The sequence below is a fragment of the Perna viridis genome, chromosome 10 (genome assembly GCF_037379345.1).
Source record: "Perna viridis isolate PV_CMFRI_1.1 ecotype Kerala chromosome 10, ASM3737934v1, whole genome shotgun sequence".
In the NCBI taxonomy this organism is placed as follows: domain Eukaryota; kingdom Metazoa; phylum Mollusca; class Bivalvia; order Mytilida; family Mytilidae; genus Perna; species Perna viridis.
The window spans coordinates 25,907,782-25,933,903 of NC_142454.1; the positions used below are offsets into that span (position 1 = coordinate 25,907,782).

The 26,122-nt window shown below is 33.1% G+C and overlaps 2 protein-coding genes across 4 annotated transcripts in view; one reads left to right on the plus strand and one right to left on the minus strand.

Annotated features, from left to right (window-relative positions):
• The first annotated feature begins 2,594 nt into the window (after nt 1-2,594).
• On the plus strand, nt 2,595-5,505 carry LOC148605149 (uncharacterized). Its single transcript, XM_088550768.1, has 6 exons — nt 2,595-2,717; nt 3,222-3,285; nt 3,627-3,720; nt 4,708-4,779; nt 5,044-5,289; nt 5,417-5,505. The coding sequence occupies exons 1-6, from the start codon at nt 2,644-2,646 to the stop codon at nt 5,494-5,496; spliced, it is 630 nt and encodes a 209-aa protein (XP_088406894.1). The 5' UTR covers nt 2,595-2,643; the 3' UTR covers nt 5,497-5,505.
• A 1,942-nt stretch (nt 5,506-7,447) lies between these two features.
• The window catches only part of LOC148605150 (cyclic nucleotide-gated channel alpha-3-like), a 67,663-nt gene continuing 48,988 nt past the window's right edge, over nt 7,448-26,122 (minus strand). For all 3 annotated transcript variants that reach the window (XM_088548904.1, XM_088548903.1, XM_088548902.1), the window contains exons 4-5: nt 17,495-17,706; nt 7,448-14,451 (exon numbers count right to left, since the gene is read on the minus strand). In XM_088548904.1, coding sequence (XP_088405030.1) covers nt 13,067-14,451; nt 17,495-17,706 — 1,597 coding nt within the window. In that variant the 3' untranslated portion in view covers nt 7,448-13,066. The remainder of the gene's footprint in view (nt 14,452-17,494; nt 17,707-26,122) is intronic.

The window sequence follows — 26,122 nt, forward strand, 5'->3', positions numbered from 1 at the left end:
TCTTCCTCTGTATATTTGGAAGATGATTTGGAATTATTTCCTAAAAAGTGTGAGGAATCTCTACCAAGAACTTGTATTTGTATCTAGGTGTACCATCTTTTTTGGAAAAACAACGATGTATAATGTTTTTAGGTCGGGATTTTAACTGAGTATAGGGAATAGAAGTATACAGTGTTGAAAAATCATAGGTTTTAATGCTATTACATTCAGATAATAGTTTTGAACTAATTGTCTCCAAAAGATCTTTCGAATTTTTCAGGATCCACATCGAATTAATACCACTATGGGAGTAACAAGTGTTGTGGAAGGACTGCAGACCCTCTTTGACAGTTGTGAGTGTAGAAGTTTAAAGTTTTGAAAGAGGTTTGGTGGTACATTTTGCAGATCCAGCTATGAAACGTTGTTTGTATGGATTCTTGTGGAATTAAGAAATCCAGTACACAGACGGTAAATCACAATCATCGTCCTTGGTAGAGAGACCAAAAGAGGATAGCACAGATTTATGGTTTTCCACAATCTCTTCTTTGGAGAGTGTGGTAGCAGTATAGGTCTTATCACTGATATTATTTTCTACGTCTACCTCTGATAATAAACATTGGATGTAAAACATATACATGTAATTAATTAAAATAAGTATCATTAAGTAGTGATTTTCAAACTGGTTTAGTTACAGGTCCTCACCTCTTCATAGTGGCCTTCTGTGTTTCTTCAGGGAAATATGACCTGCCTTGGACTTACAACTCCATGTACGCCAATATGAAAATACCATATTATCAAGGAAACTTGACGTGTTGTACGCGTAACATGTACGCTGATAGGGGTGGGAATGTCAATCGAAAAAGGATTTGTTTTTATCATGTGCTTCATGTAATGAGTATGTATTTTTCCGCTTTGGCAATCATCCATCAAAATACATAAATGCCACTTTGGCACCGGAATATTTAAATGACGGGCATAAAATGTTATACATGCAGTACGTCCGTCCGTTTTGGGGGATTCTCAGTGTTTTTTGGGGATTGAATCTCTGCCTGAGAGGACCCCAAGCTTGCCCTTCTTGGTCTTCTTTATTATTCATTAAGACATTTCGCGACTAACCCCACACGGGTGCTAAATTTGCTTTCCCTCAAACAAAAAACAAAACACCAATCGACCACCCAACATTTCATGTATTCTGGGTGCTAGATTAGCTTTAACTATGTTTACTCCGATAATGCACGAACCATTTTTTTTATCTTTGCTGGTGGAGTAGGGGTTGGGCTGGGATATTTTTAGAGCATTTTTGTTTCAGCAGCAGCCGGAGTTTGAAAATTGTAAAATATTGGATCGTAATTTTTATCTGTCCATGGCTTCGTAAAAACTATTGTTTTTTTATTTTAGACTTCAACCATTAAGTAATAATAGTAATAAAACTCCGAGCAGACCTTCCTTTCTTTAAGAGAATGGTTAGAGCCTTATTTCCAAAATAGAATTTGGTCCATTAAGGTTACCGACAAAGAAAGTATTTAATGTATACGTGACTTTACTTTATGATAAATGGATTTTGGAGTTATATTTCCTGTCATTTTTTTCATAATTTACGTCAAACTTTAACAGAAATTTCAAATTAAGAAGAAAGTGGGCATTAAGATAAGCAAATTCTTGGACGCGTTCCAAAATGATTATTGCATGCATGCATGCTGTTGGCCATTCAGAAGTACATGTAGTTCTATAAACAAAAAACCTTATGATACCTAGCCAATCATGGCATACTACATATACATGTATATATAGTTGAAAATATTCGTGATTGGAAGAAAACTGCAATCGAATAGATTACAAACAAAAGAGGTCAATGGATACCCTACGTGAATCATTTTACGTGTATGATTATGATTTAACAGCAAAACAGAGACTGCAAACGATACGATACAAAACGAAAATTTCTATACCACAAAATGAATAATAACGGAACAAAAAAAAATAAGAAGATAAGAAATTGTATTTCGTTGCTTTTTGTTTTGTTTCGGTTTTGTTTTATAGTAAAGCAATGCGTATGTACTGGCGCCAACCAGCCGTTTTGAATAACGAACAACCCCCGTCTGTTATTTTTGTAGGCAACCATGACAGATATGTAGTTTTAATATTTCTGGAACAAAATGTCGAAGTAGCGCATCTATAGAATTATCGGAATAATAGAACATCCGTTAAATTCTATACTGATGAATTCTATAAACAATGAAATTTGTACTTTTGAATGAACATACATTACCTGTGAGCGACCCTGACCTTGATAGAAGGATTACTAGTAATTAACTTGGACAGATGCTCAAGAAAAACTGCAGTCGTGCACTTTTCACATTTTGGACACTTTCGGTCTTTTTTGTTTGGTGTGTGACGTAGTATTTGTATTTGCGGCCGTCGTTTACATTACTTTCTACGCCGTTTCACTATGATTACGGGTCAATAAAATATTCTACAGAGCACATTCTAATTGTCTGTCTGTACACATATTTACTGTATTGTTCTGCCCCTGTGATATTTAATAGGGACGTCTGTTCTTAAATCATATGTGACGTCGCCGATGTCAACGACGACGGCAAAGGATTTCGGGAAGTTCAAAGCAATGGCGAAGAAGTAGCGGTGTTCCATAATAAGAGAGAGATAATGCACATGCATGGGTTGTTGACCCTTTTATTTGTCCTTTCGTTCACAGCTGTTATCAACGGGAATTATTTTTGGTAAGTTTCCGTTCCAGATCGTTCTGTTTTAACTATTCGTGTGAAGTTGATCATATTTAGCATTCTTCATCTGTTGCCTTTCTGTTCATGCACTTACAAAAACAGATCATTAGTTGAATTTTTCCCCACATGTGCATGTAGTTTAGTTTTTAATTAAATTCCTCATTCCAAAGTCTGTTTTACATTTTATAATGGTGCAATCAAACGGACAAACAGAGAGCGACTTGTATTGATATTCTTTTCAAAACAAGTACATGTATGTATAGCCTTTTGTCAAGACTAGAGCATGAACTCTCGCAGTCACTATTCCTGCAAACAAAATGTTGGTAAAGTGTAGTTAAAGATGTTTCTATATATTTCACAGTTAATAATCTAGGTTGTCTGGGCTTTTGTGGACATTCTGTGATGTTCCAGTAATTACATGTATCGGTTGATTTTTTCACCACTGACAGCAATTCAGTAGATTTTAAATAAAATGCGTTCATTGAACATTATTTTTTACAGTCCAGGGCTTCACAACGAAACAACTACAATGATAAATGTTATTAGGAACCATATAGGATATGAAGTAAGTTAAATTAAAAATTCAACGACATAAAGTGGAAATTATGGTGTTTTTTTTATGGTTTTTTTTTCAGTGAATGTGTTGTTTATTGATCATCACTTATAGTACTAGTGTAGTAAAAAAGGCTAGATGCACTAGCATGGCTTCTGCAATGCGTAAATAAGATAAGTTATTGTGTTGAGAGCCAAATGACATCCACAGTACATATCTAAGGTACAAATAATAACAAAAATATTTCATTGCTTATTTTTTTCACCGGCAAACGTTTTCTCACACTACATGTACAAATGTACTGTTGACGTAATGACTTATACTCTTATTAATCCAATGTACCTTTTTTTCAGATTGGATTTCTGGATATGTTTTTAATCAGCCTCTGCTTTTTTGTGTTCTTCGTTCAAAAAGAGAGAAACAAAATAAATGAAGTTTATCGTAAACGTAAGTTCGACAACTCTTCACTAGCTTTAATACAAATGAATAAATAAATGAGTACATTTACATTCAACTTGTATATGTCTTATTCGTAAATTAAAGTGAATCGAAATGAACTGTGATAAATGCTGCCCTTTAATAAATAGGATTGATTGATTGTTGGGGTTTAACGTCCTAGCAGCAATATTTCAGCTATATTCAGACGATGAACATGAAATGGATGATAAAATGAACATGAAATGAAAAATGGGATGGGACACAAGGATGATAGGGTCAACAAATTTGATTGTCACAAGACAAAAGGGAGGAATTGGTAAGGTCGGGCAATTTGGCCTCCTGTGGCGGAGCGCAAAGGTTCCTACTCCTATCGAATACCACAGCAGGGTTCTTTAACGTGCGCGGAATGTGGCTACTTTCCCAACACGGTGCACCACTATGGTTTGCGGTCAGGTTTTCCGTATTATAGCCTGACAACCCCAGCATATAACACGCCAGGGGTTCCCTTATTCCACCACCGGGGGAGGGGGGCACACATCCCAGTTGCTCTGTTGGCAGAGCGTCTACCCCCCCGGCTAGGTTTCTGAGCACTATTTAGTCGCCTTTTACGACAAGCTTAGCGCTGCTGCAGGCCCATTTTTTTGACACCCGGACCTGTACGGGGTTCTTTAATAAATATAAAGTCTGGACTATACATGCAGTAAACATGGATATCATCTTCCGCGCATGTATACATTGAATGTAATATTGACCTTTGTGCCCTTGTTACTATACAGCATACAGTTAATAGACAATGCATTGTTACAAAATAATTGTAAAGATTTTTCTTACAATTTTGAGGTGACGGTATATGTATAAAAATGTCGTCAGCTGAGTAAGGTTTCTCTTTGCGGTTTCTTCGTTCTTTTCGTTTCCTTTACGGTTGTTTCCTATGAGAGAATATCTATTTTAATTTTAATTTTCGTACACTGTACAGAATCTAAATATTTTTTGTAGGTCTGATTTTCCTAGGAAACAAAAGTATGCACCAAGGAAACGTTGTAGAAAATTTGTTACCACTCATTGAAGGTAATTAGCTTGACATCGTATGCAAAAATATCGATTTCGTGCTAATAAAAAGTTCATTAATTGGTCACTTTAAGCAGTTTTTTTTTCCGAAACTATAATAACTTATTACTTTATTTGAGGAACCATAATAATTGATAACAAACTAAATATTAACATTATTAATAAATTCTAGTTCATGTTAGTTCTTAAACACATTGTCTTAGTTTCTTGGTTATATTAATAATAAATTTCATAACAAATTAAAGGCCTAATTATTTTTTAAAGGTTACCGGAGCAGAAACACTGTGCTCGAGCTTAATCTCATTGAAGTAAACAAAGAAACCAATGCTCTTCTCAAAGATGTTGAAGGTGATGTGGCTGCCTTGAAAAACCTCAACGGGGAATTCGAAAGCTTCAAATCAGCATGGATTCAGGATACAAAAACATACCCACAATCAGAAGCTGCCGTCATGAAACAATTGGTGCTGGCAAAGATTAGAGCGAAAATTGCAAGTCTCAAAGAATACATTGGTGAGAACTACGTTCCTGTTGCTTCATAGCAAAATGTATATATATGCAAGACTTGAGTTATTGTTTTTTTAATTATGCAAAAATCCCAAGACTTGTTTATTATGGCTTCTCTTTTTGTTTGTTCCAGGAAGAGAACTCTTGCGCCTACATCATGAAATCGACAGTACAAGAGAACTTTTTTGTGAGGTCAGCGGTCATGGATGTTAGATATATATATCATATAGGTACATATACTATTTAAAACTACACTTTATTTGTTGTTAATTGAATCTAATGACTTTGATGGTTTTATTTTGTATCTTTAAACTGCATGTATTTGTTCGTTTTGTTCTGAAGAAACGCTTAACTTAACGGTTTTCGGAAGAATGGTACTCAAGTATTCAAATATTCAGAGGCTCGTGCTTCTCGTTTTACTGCTTATATTTTTAATCCATTTATAAATTTTGCTATTTGTAAGTTTTTTCGTTTTTTTTCCGGCTTTGATTTATTTCACCCTCATATTGTATCCTTTTTTCCTTCATTTTCAGATTAAGAATTGGAGGTCATGGTACACGTATGCAAGACAACCAGAGAAACAGCTGTATTGACAATATCTATTAAATATTTGTTTCGCACTTTTTTTTTATTATTATTATATATATTTTGTAATTGCCATGCATTATTATAGAATTTTATAATGAGACGTTTATGAATAACGCCACAGCCCGGCGCTGATCGGACATTTTTATCATTTAAGGAATGACTTTATATTTTTTTTTCGGTTATGAAGAAATAACCTCAATCATGTGGTGCACACTAAATAACCTGCGTAGCTGGTAATTGTAAAGTGTGCACCACGGGCATTGAGTAATCAAGGGAACCAAAGTTATAGCGGTAATCAAAAGAATGTAATCCAGGGACAAAGACCAGACATGGAAAACAGACATACACAACAAAGAACATAAAGTAACTAAAATCATACATACAAAGTAACAAAAGTAAATGAGCAACTCGGACTCCACTAAAAACTGAAAGCATGGACCAGGTGCACCGGTAGGGTAAGCGTCCTCTGCTTTTCTAGAAACACCCGTCGAGTTGCTCATAAAAAGTCAAGTCCGGGGTATACAAACGAGGAAAGGAAAACTATGACCCGTTGAATAAATCACTTTTCATTTGAGATTATTTCAAATAGACCGAAAATATATAACAGTCATTCCTTATAATTTAAATTAAGTACCAAAGTTCAACGAGTTAATCATTAAAAAAGTTTAATAGTCGTTACAAAATTTTGTCTATGAGATAATAAACAAAAAAGTTTATCCAATCACAATAAGAAATTATATTTAAGAAATAGTATTGTCATTCTTTAATATGTTCTTAGGTGGCCTTCAGTAACTGAGAGCGTACTGTAAGTGGATATCTCATTTTGTCTATCATAATAATAATTATGTTGTATATTGGGATATAGCGAGAATTGGATGTATTATTGAGTGAATTTTATGTTGTGTTGTTTGTCGTTTCAGTTTATTTTGACCTTATATTAAAAGGGGGGGTGGTTAAGTCATTATAAAACTACTATATCACCACCACAAATATCATGCGTCTGTCCACAGTCAGGAAATTTTGGTTATAAATATGTCTTTGTGTTGATTGTTGTAAGATTTTGTTGAATTGTCATCTCTCTATTATCAAGGTTTTTATTACTTTGTAGCCGGGATCTTTCAGATCTTAATGTGTTCACACTTGTTAAAGACCGTTCTGTGATTTATGAAAGTATTAAGGTTATATTATGGTACACTCGTTACATTTCACCATATCGACACAATGCGTCTCTGTTTAAAAAAAAACAACTCAAAACAGCAACATTTACATTATGCACTCTAACAAAATAGTGCACACCTAATGTAAAAAAAATGAAAAATGCAACAATGTTATTAATACTAGGTCAACATTAGATGGTAATTCTTTTTTTTTTTTTGGCAAAAATACATTAAGAAAGAATACTTGTATGTAATTTAGTTCCTCTCTTCGCATAAAATGTCGTGAAATTGTTACTTTTCTTTATTTGTAGTGATATCTATTTTTTGGCACAACCTGGTGTATAAAACTACTTTAATCTGCATATCACAACAACTCCGGCAAATAATTCAAGAAGAAATTCTCCTTTCTGCATCCGAGGTTGTTTTGTTTTTTGTTTTTTGTTTTTTGTTTGTATTTGTTTTGTTTTCTGTTTTTGTTTTAGCGGAAATGTTCGAGTAGTTTCTATCGCAGTTTCACCATGGGTACATATATTAGAGTACGTCCTTTACAAACATGCGTAGAAAAAGGCTAATGTACATTGTTTCTATGTTTATTTACAGATTAACAAAACAATTGATCATGTAACAATATTGGTGATTATATTCTAACATACATATTAATCTAACTTTCTTAGTCATCAACATTAAAACACAATATACATGTAAAAATCATGGCTTGAACGGTATTACAATTTGTCCGGCTGAAGCGCGGACTTTCGATACGAAGAACAGTTTTTGGGCATGGTCATACAATTCATGTACATTGTACTTGATTGTGAATTTAATCATACGACATGTCACAGATTAAACAAATAGAATTAGACACATGTTACAACCTTTCTTTGTATGTTTTCTTATTGATGTCAGGCAAAAAAGAGTTTGACGTTCCGTGCATGTATGTGGAATGTCCGGCTTAGTCCAGTCTGATTATGTTACAAAATTTATACACAAACATGTATGTTTGAAAAAATAAATGATTTGATTATTGATTAACACGTACAAAAAGTATATCGGTAACTGTCTGAACGTAATTTACACTTAGTGTCTCTTGTGACTTGTGTTACACGTCATTATGACGTAAGAGGTGATAAAACACATTTTGAAAAACACTTTTATAGTCGTGAGCGATGGTGACGTGGTTGAACGAAAAAAAAGTGAAATAATTCATCATTGTTCTATAAATGTTGATGCCAACATCACGACCATTATACAAGTAACAGGTCAAGAGAATTCGCGAGTTCGTTCACAATTGAAAACTTTGAATAATTGAGATTATTTCTTAAAACAAAACAGACTCAGTTAACTTTGTATGGTTTTGAAATATAAAACTTATCACAGAGTGGTTGTTCGTGCATACAACTAAGACAGGTAAATTGCATATATTCTGCGTGTAAATTATGACCATGGCTATATGTCAACAATCTATACATACAAGAACGTATTGAATAGTTAGTTCCGTTTCGGGAAAGCTTCTTAATTACCAGACAATAATTTAACCTCTTGAGTTCTTATTTCAAACTTTAGCCCAGACCATATTCAATATTATAGGGATGTGAAAGTAATGGCCAAATTGGACGTATAAGATTCGACAGCATAATGTTTTCCCACTTTATATCATTGATAATATCATAGTCTGGTATTCATCGGTTCTTAAATGTCAGTCTCAAAATTGTCCATACCACTTTGGTAAACTGAGTTATAATTTCATGGGAAATTTCTAGGGCAGATAACTCTGTAAAAAAAAACAATTTTTCCTAACATTATATTGACTAATTTCTGAGCAAATCCAATGATACAAATAAAGAATCAATCCTTGAATGAAATTATACAGATGGAGGTTTTCTGATTTTTCCCATTTTGCCTGATTCTTACAGAAACCTGCACTTATTATACAGTATGACATTGTTCGTGCTGTATCCGTAAAATTCTATAGATTCTATGCCTTCCAGACTTGTGATCTTCGTGATAGAAAAAATCAAAACACATTTAATTCTAAGCTTATATAGTATCAATATACGACCAAAATGTGAAAATCGACATTGTCAATTTATGATAGCCGTGTAGGTTAATAAATCAAACTGTCCTTTCAGACAATATTATACTATCCAGATACTATATTCTCTGTCTTGGAATGATACCTTAGTTTATCATTACTTTGCCGAGCTCATTTAGTCCGTATTAAGATGGTTATTTCCGAATATAATCATGAAGTTATAGGCTAGGATATGTCCGGTAACGTAGATAGTCCATTACCAACCAGTTCAAATAGTTTATAATAATGAAGGTTCTTAAGTCATTTTTATAACACAAGACGGAATTTTACATTATTTATGGATTTCTATTGATTCATTTATTAACCAAATTTATGATGGAAATGCCATTGTTTTCATGACCCAAACATTATTTTAGATAAAATACAAGAAAGCGCAGCAATCTTCATGCCATACTGGGCGGCAAGCCTATCTTCGTGTCCTCAAATTGAAAATTTGTTCTGAATCACAGTTTTCAGAGCTAGTTCAAATACATGTACACGTAACCGGTTATCACATGCATGTACATGTACATGTATTATATAATAGACCCTTTTCTTTTTTTTTAATACAGGCCGTATGAGCATGGTCTGAGATATCTGGAAAGGCTGATGTTTAAATAGAGGACACTAAAATATGTTATACTCTGTTTACTATATGTATGATGTGAAATTGTAATAGTCGTTTTCTCTTGTTACTACTGATGCAGCAAAAGCACATTCTTTAAGCTAGATCAATCTAGAGGCCTCAAACAGCACGTCTACTTAATGTTCAAATTTCCATTCGATACTTTATCAAATTTTGAAAAAAAAAAGAAAAAGAAAACACGATATCGGTAAACACACTTCAGAAAACAGAACTCAGCTTGATTTACAATGTATGACGTAAATTGGTAAAAACTGTTACAGAAATTCGATTTATATGCTTCTATATCGAACATCTGGTAACATGCACAGTGTAGTAGGTAGAAATGATTGTTTACATATTGTACATGGTATGAAAATGATGTAATTTAACTTATTTATATTCTTAAGCAAAAAGCCACTAAAAGGTCAATTTTCACGATAAAGTTCCTTTGTATTGATTCAACTTTTTTTTCAACTTGTGTACTTAATTTCTATACACTTCCTTATTTTCGGATCTCTCCTGACAGAAAAAAGTGAAACAAGAGATTATAGATAATTATGTATACATACACAATAGAGAGCTAATACCATATAAAAAGTATACATGACAACATTCTTACAATGTCAGCAGTTATGACGCAACTCAGAGAACGATTCGATCCCTACATGTAACAACTGTAGTTGCAGATTTGTATTTTTTTAAATGATTTTCTTAAATACATTTCTAACCGAAGAAGAGTGATACTGTCGCAATAAATGCATTTATCATTGTTGCCACCCACAATACCAAAGGCCATTTTCACTCGGAATAATTTTCTTGCCTTCACTAAACTTAGATGTGGTAGCCTGCCCGCCAGCCCGATACTGGCTATTTTTTTTTTGGCAGGGATGGGTACGTTTAGAGAAAATCTATATAGACCTGTAGTAAAAATATTAAAAAATTGTATTCAGGACTGATTCGAATTTGAGTGAGTTTCCTATGCTGCCTTCACCGTGTCTACTCGGGCTATAAAAATGAACAACATTACTCAGTTATGAGTAATTTGAAGCTATGTCATCTCCAAAAAATTCAGTTATATTGAAAGTAGTTACAGAACAGTTGACATTGTAAGAATATCGTAATCACAAAGAAAATTAATAAAAAGCCATATACAAAGAACAATTGCTCCAATTACACGTAAAGTACATGTAATACCTAATTATTATACCGTGTCATACATTTTCCATGGAACAAGGCCGTTGGACTCAAGTAAAATAGTAACGTTTTCTTCTTAAAACTACATGTATATACAAATGACCTCTCAAATGGATTCTACCAAAGTGCCGTTTATACGACATCAATCCAAAAACTGTTGTTTGCAAACTATCAGGAGTAGGATGTGGTGGCTGTGATTTTATACTATACATAATGATAGCCGTTAAAATTTTGTATGCATTCTAATAAGCGGGCAAGAAGAGTCCAGCGAAAGCTTTACACATTAAGTACAGTGCACTCATGTTAAAGATAAATGTAAAGTTATAGGTATGCAGTACACTCATGTAAACCTTTTCATAGCTATATGCTTTCATCTAAAATGCAATTGTATTTAATACTTGACTAAACTAAAAAAAAACAAAAAAACACGCGAGGTATATATAGTAAAAATGCCTTATTGAATTGTGCATCAACGCAATAACATTTCAACATCAGTGTGTTAAGATTAAACCAATGAGCATACATAGTAGTGTCTTGTGCATACAAATTTGTACTTGTCTTTTAAACACACGAGTTGGTAAATAGTCATTGACAAAAAGGTACTGAGTAAAACATTCACGCACCGTGTGTCTTGTATTTCAATGCCGTGTTAAAATGATCTAATAATGTACAATCAAGGTATTCAGACGTTTGGTGAAATATCAGTACATGTTGACATACATGTACAGCACATGCGTTTGTAAACTATGGCAACATTAGTTATCAGTTGCTGATCTAGGGTTGGCGTTTCCGAGGTATTTAATTTCATGCATTTTTTTTTTTGCAAAAATAAGCGAATTTAGTCTGAACCCTTTTTACGTTCTCTGGATCCACCCAAAGGAACAGATTTCCATACAAGTGTAATATACGGATATTGTCAGAGTATGTGACACTAACGATGTTCTTGTTTAGATATTAGAATCGGATAACTCAACTGAGCACGACATAAAACATACTAGTTACCGTATTTAGTATATTTGTAAGGCTTCAATTTCATTTTTTACCCTTATAACCATGTACTGAATAACAATGGAGATCTTTAACGTAAAGGAGAATATTATACAGAACGTGCTAAATATAGCCTTCAGTACCGGACTTTGTAAGAATCAGGCAATGGACGAAACATACATATACTGTAGACAGCATTAGTACCTGCCACTTAAACTGTTTTTTTTACTACTTGATCATTTAGAACATATCTATCATATATTAATTTCAAGTAAAACGAGTTCCTGTGAAAGTACCATTGTTCTCGGGATACAAATTTTCGTTGTTTTCTTGGGTTTGATAAACCACGAAATTTGGTTCTAAACGAAAAAGAAATTTCTCATTCGTTTGAATGAAAGAGCTGTCAAATCAACGAATTCTAGAATCAACCAACTGATATTTTTTACTTAAACCCAAATCGTGGGAAAATTGGTACCCACGATTAACGGTACCTTCTCAGTAAAATTTCATTGTCCAATAAAAGTGACCAATCACACACAGAGATTAATTTAAAAAAAAAAAAACTTTCTGGCATGTCTGTAAATTTCTATTTTTTACATTGATGTTCATGTACATGCACATGTAATAAAAATTATTTCAAAGAAACCAAAAAAAAAAAAAGTCATGTGAGATTTGTAACATGCAGTTTTTGATATGCATGTTTCAGATCTTCTAAGCTCTATCTGATTCTTACAAAAACTTGTACTGTGAACAACTTTATGAATATTTTTTAACTCATTGACTACCAGTCCATATAAAATTCAGATACTGCCCATGGTAAAGTGATTCATGGTGTAGAAAAACCCATGGATCAGACGATACATTTTTTTGTCTACATATGCTATGTGACAATAGTCCTTTCTGTATTTAGATCTGTACATTTTAGAAAACTACACTTTAACTTCCCACTAAAATCAACCGAATCAAACCAAATCAAGAACAATAACTCTTGCAAATTGCTAATTTCATATAAATTTGATCTCAAAAGCGCAATCCTCAAATGAAAAACTAAGACTGGTTATGTGATATAATAACGGTTTCTGAACAAGAAATAAAAATGAGTTTGGTGGGTTTTTGACATGCATGAATCACCTCCTGCCTGAATTTTATAAAGACTGCTACTTAACTATCAAAACCGGAACCATTTGAAAGAGTATCGGGATCTTTGGAGAGGATTTTCTCTATTTTTGTTATTCGTTGCTTTAACCTCTGTTGTGTGGTATTAAAATCGGCAAGAAGACGAGCAAATCTAGTCTGAAGATTATCTAAACTGCCGTCTATGCGTTGTAATTTCTGCTCTGTTGTTTCTTGTTGAGCTTCCATCTTTTGCATGAGTTCTTCATCCAAGAGATTGTCTTTTCGAAGAATTTTCTTTCCTTTGTCAATGAGGATTTGTTTTGCATCAGGATATTGCATCAGCACCTCCCACAAGTCATTTTTGGATAGACAAAACAGATCACTGTAGCCAATACTACGTATGTTTGCTGTGCGACGGTTGCCATTTTTGTTCCCTGCTATATTTAAAATGCTGATTTCACCGAACACACTGCCTTCCCTTAATGTTGCAAATATTTGTTTGCCATCATCAGACACAACACCTAGCTGTCCACGTTTGACGATATACATTTCTTTACCTATATCACCTTTCCGACATATATAATCCCCAGGACTGAAAACTTGTAGTTTTAATTTCAGCACTAATTCTACTAAAAGCCCGGGTTCGCAATCCTGAAACAAAGCTACCCGTTTTAGTGTGTCCAAATGCACATGAATTGCGATTTCCGCTTTTAGTTTATCCGGAAGTGACATCAGTACTTCCTCTTCATTTAGAGATTTCTTATTAGTCCATAAATAGTCAAACCATTTGATAACGCGCTGCTCTAATTCCTTTGTAACTTTCCGAAACTCCATATATTGTTTTACACCATCCATTTTAGATTGAAACTCAGCTCTTGCAGCATTCATGTTCGTTATCATACTGCCAACGTTACCGACAATTGTAGCAAAAATGAGCACACCAATAAGGAAATCGACTACCACAAACAGAAACTCAACATCTCTTTCTGGTAAAGGAGTTTCCCCAATAGTTGTCAAAGTTAAAGTTGACCAATAAAAGCTATAAATATATTTTCGAGTTAGTCTTCCAAACTCAGGGTTTGTGGTGTTTGGATATACCCAGCCGTCAGTTCCAGTACCTATTGCATTGCTCATGGCAAAGTATATACATGCATTCCAATGAATAATGATTAATATATACAGGACAAGATTAAGAATCCGCACCATGTTTGTAAAGCTGGTACGTGTAGCAGTTCGGTCAAAGAACTCCAGAAGTCGGTTCATTTTGAATATTCTATTAAAGCGGAGCTCTGGCACGTTAATTCCGGTCAGTATGTAAAAAATGTCAGTTGGCAGTATGCTTACAAGATCAATTTTGAAATTCGTTGAACGGAAGTAATTCATACGGAGTTTGGAAAAGTCACGTACTAACAAACCTTCTTCCAAATATCCTAGAAAATAAAGAATATACATCAATTTTTATCAAGAGAAGCGGACTAATCACAGCCGTATGGTAAAAAAGCAAGTATGCAAATATGGACGGGTTTCTAAAATGCTTATCTGTAGGTACCTATTATGGTACATGTACATACATTGACATAAATGTATATTATACTCTGTATGTATATATTTTGAAAACCCGTCATTCCCTGGTGGTATAATGTGACACTAAAATACTCTAAAACCTCATAAAATCTGGCATAATTTGTCTTTTACCTGTGTGTTTCAACACCCCTTTGCTGGAAAATTAAATCCCTAAAAGGCAAGATTATGGCAAAACGCATGAGCAAATGAGAGCCTGGACCTCCATTTTAATGAATTGCTGGATCAGAACTTCCCTACATGAATCCTTCCATGCCACAGAACCTCCCTCCCTGGATCAGCCTCTACAAGAACATTGTATCTAAACTCTCTGACTATCTAAACTCTTTCGACTACCCCAGACTTGATTTTTTATGAACAACTCGGCGGGGGTTTCTAGAAAGCAGAGACCGCTTACTCTACCGGTACACCTGTTCCATTCTCCCAGTGGAGTCCGAATTGCTTATTTACTTTTATTACTTTGTATGTAATATTTTAGTTACTTTATGTTCTTTGTTGTGTATGTCTGTCTTTGTCCCTGGATTACATTATTTTGATTACCGGTAGAACCTTGGTTCCCTTGATTACTCTTTCTAATAACATTTACTAGTTACATACATGTACATTGTGAAATGCTCAGTATTAAACTCAATACAAATGTATGTCTTGTAAGAGGGACACAGAATTTAACAGATTCGCACATGTTAAAGTATTTTGCACTAAGCGGTTTTTGATCTATCTCAATTTTGAACCTTTTTTTTACCAGGTACATGTAATATGGGTGTCATTGCTTTACTTTGATTCGACCTGTTTGTTCCAATTCTTAAAAGCATGTACTACAAATAGTTAAATGTGTAGGTGTAATTTTTCAGGACTTTTGCTTTCCGGTTTGTAAACGACAAACAAAAACTGTTGCCAAAATTAGCAATGTCTCCTACAAGCATTTTGCGTCATGTATGATTGAATGGTTGAAACAAACAAACTGAAAAAAAAAATGAAAAAATTTACGTATTTATTTTAAGTTCTGTTCCTAGCAAACTATATATAGCTAATTCCCCGAATTATTTTTTAATTATATAATCAAGTCATATATTTTGGGTATCAAATGACCATTATGGATCGATTCCAATTTTATAATGAATACATTGTTAATTTAATTGTAATATCTTACATCTAGTAAACTAGAAAATTCCAAGTTCATATAAATGTTTTAAATTTGCTTTCATTGCTTTAAATTGTTCCTCGGAAAAAAAAATCTGTTCATATCTTAATGATCAAAATATGGTTAGGATTGTTTCAAAACTACATATATTCATAACTACAGGCACTATCTATTATGATTCACGTAGCTTGTTTAAGGCTTTTTCATCCCACTTCAGTGCAAAGCCATTCCTTCGAAACCATTTAATAATGGGTTAGATTTCAAAAAGAATAATATTTTACGAGCTATCGACAGAGTAAGGCGGTTAACGATAACATATAAAGTCTGAGCTATAAGTGGAATGATGATGTAAACCCTCCTTAAAGCATTCATTGGACATATTTATGACGATGATGTTAGTAGGTCAAATAGTTTTCAGGGAAAACGGTTATACACATTTAATAATTTTTTCTTCTGCGTCCTTGCCTAAAACAGCCGTTTTTTCTACCACTGCCGGAAGGAATTAAAATACAACGCGGTTTATGCGTATGTGTTGGCGTTATATTAACGTTCTAAGTATGCGTTGTCATGTGTACATGGTTTCTGGTGCTAATGAGTTAAGATTATCTAAGGGAGAGACCTGTTGGTTTTGAATGGGATGGAACTTTAAAGTAATTTTTTTTTCTTGAAGACGAGAAGAAAATATTTTGATCCTTCAAAATCACTCCGATCCGACACATAAATAGATAATTTGAATTGAAAAATGTATAATAATAATAATAATAATAAAAGGAAATAACCGTTTTCATGGTGAAAACAAATATTTTGATCCAAAGAAATCTTCCAAGCCTTCCTTTCAGTATTAAATGGTCGTCCTTTCAGATTTCACCTTTCGATATGTCCGAATGTTATTCAATATAGCATTTACTGTAACAGAACTTACGAATTTGAAATTCTCGGCGCTGGTTTCGGCTTCCTATTTCAAGATTTTGGATTTTAAGTACAGTACTGCTTGTGCACAATTTATCTTTTCACATTCACATAGCTCGGGTACTATTCATTACAAATCCGCGAAGCTGTTCCCAGTATACTGTAGTAATTTGGGTAAAGGTGTTGGATTCTGCACTGAGTGTGGCAGATACGTAAAAGTTAAAAGTAGCGAAATAATATGTATACCCTCTGCGAAGGAGATTGGGACAATTGGCAAATTGAAGACAGTGTTGTAAAAAAGGATACATGCATATAATACATGTTATAATACATACATGCATGTATTTATCCTGACAGACTTTCTCCAATTTTACATGAACATCGTATACAATGAATATGACAGGACAGATTCAAATTTATTTCAAATTCAGAAACATTTACAAACCAGCTAGCCAGTCTTCAGTTTGTCATTTGGTTGTTTTACTTTGGAGATGAGAATTAAATTGTTTGCACGAGTAGTCGTTCTTAATTTGGTTGACTTGAGTGGGAGATGAATGTATAGCTACTGTAACAACTGACATGCATAGTTACAAAATTTGTTTTTGCGCTCTGATATATACACATTACGCATTCCTCCGTTGTTCCAATTTGTTATTTGTGTCAGTGGTTTCTTGGAGATTGACAATGTTCTTTCTCAAATTATTTCCTATAAAATGTCCTTTTTCCGGAGAAAATGAGTAAATCCATATTTTACACAAGAAATCGTGACTAAGTTTCATTAAAGACCTTAATTTGCCATAGAAAACAAGCTAATCATCTATTGCCATGGTAACAATATTTACCTGTTCTAGATGAGACAACCATATCAAGTATGTACAATAAATCGCTAAGATAATCCAAGGTAAACCATAGAGCGACGTATTCGGTTTGCATCTCTGAAAATGTTGCTCGAGCGATGACGAAAATGATGTTGTAAAGGACGGCAATGGAAATAACGAATAACCAACGGTAGTAATAAGATTGAGAAGGGTCCACAACGAACCCTTTCCAGTACCTATAAATAAATGAAAGAAATCGTATAAGTATTTGTTTCAAAATTGCATTATACCAACGGTATGAAAAATTCTGTCTTCAGAATGATGGACAGCTGAGTAACCACAGAACCATTACAACGAAAGGTTGCTACATGTATAGTTTACTTGTTTCAAAGTATAAATTTTTCATTGATTTGGAAAAAAAAAAAAATTCAACTTGCATTTGATACTGTATAAGTAACTCATATTCTTATTTGCTGAAAATGAATTAATAGATATATCGTAACCAAACTATTAACATTCCAAATTAAATTGAAAAATACAGATTTTTAACGAATTCGGGCCGTTTTTTATATTTTAGAGTCAGGTTTGACAGATTTTGCGATAGTATGCATAACAAACTCACGCAAGTTACATGTTCACGTATCGTGCATTGTAAAAAAATATTACAAGTGTATATTTGGTGACATTCTACTTGTCTACTGGTGCACGAAAGTGTGTTTTCCTGAAAAAAATATACCGAATTCCTTTTATTATGCGGATCGTTTCAGTTGAATCTCATATTGGTTCGTACCTGACGGATGCACCAGACGAACCGGAAATAGAATTAATGAAAGTCAGTTCGTATCGGTTAATGTAAAACAAGCTAGTGTATTTCTTCATGTGTTTCGTTTACATTAACTTCATGTACTATTCAAGTTATATTAATCGAATTTGAAATAAAAATGGAAAACAATTATATTAATAAATATTGCTTTATGAATTATTAAAGGTGTAGCTAAATGCAAACTTTTTATGATTCGTTTCCATTAAATGGAGCCTGAAAGTCTCTTTGCAAACTACGACCTTTATCAGATGTATCCACGCTGTTCACAATGTTTCTGATATAAATGATAAATCGCAAACTATACCATTAGCAAGTGACAATATTTTGAAACATTCGAATTCTCAATAACGGCATATTTTACTTAATTAAAATGGCCCAATCTATTACACTGAATTTCAATAAAGAAATGGAAAAACAATGTTTGCCGTTCAGCTCAGATGAATCAAGCCTCTATTAATTACGTTATTAATCATGCTTCCACTGTATATATTCTGGTCTTTAGATGATAAATGATTTCATTAGGTCGCATGGAATTGAAAGTATTTTCCAAGTTCATACATCAAGAGTTTGGAATCGGATCTTAAAGTGTAGGTGTTAATACCAGCTTATCATTTACAATTCCTATACCATCCGGTTTAACATAAACTCTTTCAAAGTTTTGCCATGAAGGTGCTAATGATATACTTTAATGTGAATAAAAAGGCACCAGTTTCAATCGACTGTCTTCTGTAATACAATATGTTACATGTACACTAGTAACAGCCTAATCAAAATTAAATTTTTGATTACGCCAATCTCCACAAAAGAGTTGGCTTGACTTGGAACATGTCAGATCGCGTATTTTAATCAGATTGGTTATATGTACAATGCACATATCGACAAACGAACTGAAATTTCGTTTAAAAGAACTAGAACATATGTAGTAAACATAAATGATTCTGTAATGTGTTACATATGTACCGACGATACCTATGAGTACCGACGACACTGCTATAATATACGTTACATGTACGTCAACATGTGAAACAGCTGGGCTCCAGAATTTCATATACTATTGATACTGTTTGTCCGTAAATTTAAATTTTCCTTCTGTTCAATTCATGTACCGATACGAGCTGTCTAATCCAGCGTAGTTTTCTGGTCTCGATCCGTATCGGATTTGACAGGTTCGAACGTATCTTTCAAATCAATGAAATTAAGAATATCAGTGAAATCAAGGAAATCGTGTGTGTCACGTGCATAATAGTTAATGATATATGAAGAATAGAAACTCCTAGAATTTGTAAACGTACTGAAAAGAGATATCTCAGTGTATTTCAGTCATTTTGCGTAAAAGGATTCAAATTTACCGCATCTTAATTTCATTGACATGTTTCAATATGATTACCGCGATGATGAATAATTTGGGTGAATTTTACTTTTGAAAATCCAGAGCAGTAGAAAGGATTTTGACTAGCAAATTAAAACTGACAAGATACACCCATTTTTATTTGTATAAATATCAATTTAACAGTTAAAATGATTATTTTATGCATTTTAATTCAGCGAAGCCTGTCTTAAACGAACCCTGAACAACCCGAATACTTGTCTACATTTTTAAAAGTCCCTTTATATTAATTTATATTTAAATGTATTTTGAACCTTGGCAAACCGAACACTTCTCTTAACCGAAAAAAGGGTTCGTTTTAGACAGTTTCAACTGTATATTTCAATGATAATCTACTGTATATATTTATGCTTACCCTATCGGTGCACCTGATCCATACACCCAGTTTTTTAGTCGAGTGCGAGTTGCTCATTTACGTTTGTTACTTTGTAGGTATTATTTTGGTTATTTTGTGTTCTTTGTTGTGTGTGTCTGTTTTCCTTTTCTGGTCTTTGTCCCTGGATTACATTATTATACTGATTTCCGTTGGAGTCTTTGTTCCCTTGATTACTCATTGGCTCAGTTTTTAAGAATTAGTTGCTGTATTCATTGAAATAAACTGAGTATTATGTACAAGTCTATATAAAATTCAGACACGGCCTATGATGGAGATTATTCATGGTGTAGGAAAATCCATCAAACAAATGATGCTTTTTCGGTCTGCATATGCTAGAGTTGTACGTAATTTTGTTCTTTTGTAGTTAGACCTGTATTTTTGAGTAAATCATACATTCTTCCTCACTTTGATCAACCAAAAAAAAACAAATCATGAACGATACAAGTAATTCTTGCAAAATGCCAATTTCATACACTATAATTTTTAATATCTCCAAAGTGCAAAAACCAAACGACAACTAAGAGTGGTTCTGTGGTCTGTAACTGTTGCTCAATTAGAAATGAATGTAAATTTGGTAGTTTTTGATGTGCATGAATTACCGCCTGTCTGATTTTTTTTTATAAAGACTGCTACTAAAATATATTTGATTTGAATGACAGGAAAAATTAAATCGATGAAATACCATGTTGTGGAAAATTAAATTAATCAATCAATTTGATTAAACGAAATCTTTGATTACATTTCAGAAAACCAGCTTGATTTGATTTCCAATCAAATGTAAATATATATCGGATAGACATTTAAAGCAATCGTTCACACACTCTAGGATGGTACAGTGAGACCACCTGTATAAATCAAACCCTGTCCAAACCAAGACAGAAATCTTGTAAAGATCCTCAGTGTTAGTTAAAATATACTCTAGGCCTGGGTAAACCCTTCAGTCTAAACAATATAAATTCCAAAGTCCAAGGAAATTTGGTTTAAACTGGTCTCAGTGTACAAAGGCATTCTTTTTTGTGCCGTTTGCCATTTTCAGATAAAATACACGCAGGGAAATATCCACACGACGACGATTTCTATCTTAGGAAAGTAATTCCCTCATATTTAATTATATAGTTCGATAAACTAACAGTTTTCCGTTTACGAATACCATGTGACTCAATTTCTTGTTTCAGTTAATATATTTTCAAAAATATAGTTTTTCATTAATTTAAGAGCCTGACTCAGTCTGGTTACTCGCATAGAAATGTGCGCAGTGTGGCTTACTTTTGACTAAATTATGGCTTTCATAAAAAAATTAAATGTTTAACATGTGTTACTAAAAATAACAACAATTAGTAATATATGCATTAATTAAAAGCTTGTAGTGCTGTAGTAAGTTCATATGTTTTTATTTTTTTATTTTTTTTCTGATATTTAGAAAGTTGTTTAGGTAGATTTTACGGAGTATCTACTGTTGGAATATTTTGAGAGCACTTGTTTGCCTAGTTGTTATTATAATAACACCACAATGATGTATATTTAGCCATCCCTTTGATATAATGTAATTGTAAATATATTTTTATGACTAGACCAATAAAATATTAAGCAATACAAACAGCCAAGGCATTATCATTCGCCATCATAAAAAACACGCTGTATTTTATTTGTCGTAAATTGAGAAACCGAAGCCTAAATTCTCTTCATTATATCCAATGCCAACAAAACTGTCGTATAAAAATGATTTTCGATTCCCTTGAGTTCTAACACAATGAAAACTGCTTATAAAAAATGCGTCTGTTTATATTAACTTGACGTTGGTCTGCTCACAAAAATACATTTATACCTATAAAGATATCTGACTTTCCCTTAAAGTAATGAGTGAGAACTCAGATGAATATCTCCTTTTTTTCAGACTTCCAATTAATTTTATCCCGATTTATCTGTTCGTCTACGTTCCATGATCGATCTATTTTTCCGGCGCAAGGACACAATCACGGTAAACTGGCCGATGTCCTATCATGGTAATAGAATTCAAAATAGGGATTTACACTTGATTAGAATGGACAATGGCTAATATTGCTGAGACAATTGCAATCGATCATTCTCCGTCTTGAATGTATATTTTCCCACTCCTTGTCATAAGCAATGTTGTCACTGAGGTCATGTGCCTACTTATTTTTTAAAAACAGACGAGAATATCCGTGAGTGAGAAAAAATATATACTTCTAATAGAATTGAAATAATTATCCTCATGCCATTAAGGACTTTTGGACCTTTTGATTTCTAGAAAAATAGTTTTTTTTTGTGTCACGAGCAGTAATTAAAAACTACGATACCTAAGCCTTTTTCATGCTGCTCAAATAAAAGAAACGAGTCCTGTACGTTCAGTTTTTTTTTTCAGCGACAATCATAGGCAGCTTGCTACATATATAAAATGAAAACATGACTACAGGCTAGTGCTTATTAACGTACGATACTTTTTATTGTCATTTGTGAATGATGTTTGAGCGTATTGGGTTTCATTGCTGTTACTAGGTTTTCCTTTTCTCCAATGGAATGACTAATGAACAGGATAAGGAAGGGCCATCAAAAGTCAATTTGTCATGAACATCTAAAACCTTTGGCATTTAATGGGAAAAGGTTAATATCTTAACTCGAGCTTAAAAGCTTTTTTTCTACTTGTGGTGGATAATTTTACAAACAAAGTAATCTTTTGAAAAAAGAATAATTATATTTTGTTTTGCTACAGGCTAGCTATAAATTATTTTTTTGCATCATGGAAATACATGTAAAAGTATGCATGCCCTTCGTTTATTAGTTACATCATGTATAGATACAGTTGTATGTAAAAAAAACATTAAATTGCACAATATAATAATATGCATTTTTTTATTTAAATAGAAAATAAAGTCAGATCAAATAAAAGATTTTAAAACTGGAGTGCGCGCCCGAAAAATATTAAAGGACATCTAAGGGAATCACAGTTTGATCAAATATTTTCCTTTGAATGAGAAATCGAAGATGGCGTAAAGTGTAAAGTTGATCGTAAGTAATGACGTCACAACCAAAAATAGCATTATGACGTCATAATTTACGGTCATTATCACACTTACGACTAAGTGCAAGTAGTTGTAAGAGTCAGGCAAAATTGGAACAATCAGAAACATGCATGTCAACAACCCATTGAAATGACAATGAAATATCACTCAAGGATGCTTTCCCTGTTTGAAAAGATCATTATTTCATCTTTGCATCGGTGGATTTGTCAATAGAATCATAAAAATGAGGTTTTCGACAGAGTAATCTGTCATTGAAATGTTCATTTTGCAGTGCATTTCAATGACATTGTAACTCCATGGTCCAGCACGATATGGAAAATCTTGTCTGTTTTTACTTGATTCTGATGGTGTATATAGCCAAATTACACTATCAAAATGATGGGTGTTTTTTTTTTCATACCATGTTTCACCTACTGCATGAATCTTACAGGGACTGACACTTAAAAGTTTCAGTGTACCAATTTAAAAACAGGATTTATTTCCTTTCAAGTCCTTACATATATTTTTTAAATTAAAAAAACCGCTTAATTTTAGCTTTATGTTTTCAGCCCTTACTTTGGCAATGATCCATTTCAGCTACAGTACATTTGTATATCTGACACACTCACTACATGTTAACAAGTTGGTCTTTCCTTGTGCTATTGAACGAATTTATCACATTCGGACGGTTAAGATTTTCTCTATTCCTTGCGAGAAATTAGAAATAAAAGCTCACCAACATTTTGATCTTTGTCAGATGATTCCACACAATTTCATAAACAAAAAATAGTGGAATTATGCACCCACAAAATGACCCGATATTCTGTAGAAAAATAAAATATTGTGTTCCTTTATTTCCAGTCGTATTAATTTCCTAGAACTTCCTTGTAATGTAATTGAAAAGGCCGAAGTGTTAACAGACATAAGTTGTTATGGTGAAACTATAGATGAACAGATGCACACCTTCTGAAAGATAAACCTTTGATACTTGATATCAGTTTTATTACATAGATTAAGCTTCACAAAGATCAGGTATAGGGACAGGTTGTTAAACAGAGATTCAATATTTATTTTCATCAGCGTAAAATATGATCTGTTATTTTTTTCCTCTGAAATTATACGAAAAGTTTCGAGCAAAATATGAAATTTAACGAACACAAAAAGTTACTGTAGGAGAGTAAAATGATGCTACATTTGTATATATTTAAAATGTATCAAAAGTTTTAAAAATTAGTAGTTTGATTACGAGACGCTTATATACATATATACACGATGCTCTATTTCTAGGAATTAAAGTTTATAGTTCTTAGATATTTTATCTTTGTACATTGTATTTGGAAATACGTTACATTTACCATTTATTTTGATCTCCTTCTTTATATTATGTTGAAATAGGAGCTGGCTTATGGTGAAAGGAAAGGAAACAATGATAAATGGTGAGATGGTTCATGGTGAAAGGAGAGATGGTTCATAGAGAACAAGGAGGTGATACTGGTAATTGCTTTTTTGTGAAATTCCCATGCGGAAATGATATTTATAAATGGAGAAATGGTGAGTTGTTACTTGAGAGAGAATAATCGATTTGGGCGATTGCTTATCGAGTATGAGAAGATTGATTGGTGAGTGGAGACAATACATTGTATTACATGTATCAAAATGTTTACACCATTATACAGTCGTAGTTCTACATGTACATGTATCTACGACTTTCCGTGAGTTTCACATCAACTTGTATATACGTTATACACATCGTTAAAACATTTATTACATATGTGTGTGACCGTGTGTTTGTGTGGACATATACAAAATATAACAAGTTAAGGAAAATGCCAATGATAGATATGAAGTCAGATTTTTTAATGAACTTTGCGTTCAACTTCGAACATACTATGCCTGATACTTCAAAAGGGATGTTCTATTATTTTTAAACGTTATCCATCAACGGTGAGTTTAGTGTCTCTTACTATACTAAAATGTGATTGGTTTGTGCTTATACTACTTAACATGAAAATTTAAATTATTACCTCCTTTTTAAAGAATAAAAAATAAAATAAATAAAAATAAATAATAAATAAAATGAAAGAAAACTGATTTTGTAAGTAACACAAATATATGTATACAAAGCAAAAAAATGCAACACGTTTTTTTTTCACATGTTTAGAGCCGTAATGAAAAGAAAAACATTGGAACAACAAAATTTATTATTGAAAACTGATTTGTTCAGCGTGCCTTAGTTTTCCTTTGCTCTTTCGTCTATCCTGGACTTGTCTTTTTTTATGAGCAACTGGGCGGGTGTTTCTAGAAAAGCAGAAGACACTTACCCTACCGATACACCTGGTCCATTCTGCCAGGTTTCAGTAAAGCCTGAGTTGCTCGTTTCCTTAGTTACTTTGTATTTTATTATTATTTATTTTGGTTATTTTATTTTCTTTGTTGTGTATGTCTGTTTACCATGTCTGGTCTTTGTCTCTAGATTTCATTTTTGGATTTCGCTAGAACCTTAATTACTCTTTCCATATGTTGCATTTTTTCTTGTGTACACATTTAATTCTGCTACGCAAAACTTAAATTAAATGTTTTTCAATGAGACTGGCAAGATGTTGGACTTAGAGTTTACAGCACCATCAAAATCTCATTTGTCAGAAATACTCATTAAATGCGACAGATTGTGTCTAGAATCTGCTCATACATGGTTCTTAAGCTTTTCTTTTGAAATAAATGTCTTTTTTATCTTAACATTATAGAACTACAATCGAAATTAGCATGCTCACTTAAGGAAACTATTGATTTAAGAACGCTACATTACATGTGCAAAAAGTTTTAGCTCAATAAACGTATGACAGTATAGCTGTTTGTTGGTACATTGTATATTTGTTCATTTTAAAGTGTGTAGTAATTTGCTTGAAAACTTAAAAAAAGGTACCAGATCTTAGTTAACATTCCCCTCTCTTTCTAGTACAAAGAGGCCTGCAATTTGACGTTTTGACGACAAAGACTGCATGTAGTACAAGAATTTGTATAAATTATGAAAACTAAATATATTCAC

Excerpts from the sequence above, each read along its gene's own strand:
- LOC148605149 (XM_088550768.1), top strand. The coding sequence starts at position 2,644 with ATGCACATGCATGGGTTGTTGACCCTTTTATTTGTCCTTTCGTTCACA. Across the intron at positions 3,721-4,707 it reads AAATGAAGTTTATCGTAAAC|GTCTGATTTTCCTAGGAAAC; the intron begins GTAAGTTCGACA and ends TATTTTTTGTAG. Across the intron at positions 4,780-5,043 it reads TTTGTTACCACTCATTGAAG|GTTACCGGAGCAGAAACACT; the intron begins GTAATTAGCTTG and ends TATTTTTTAAAG.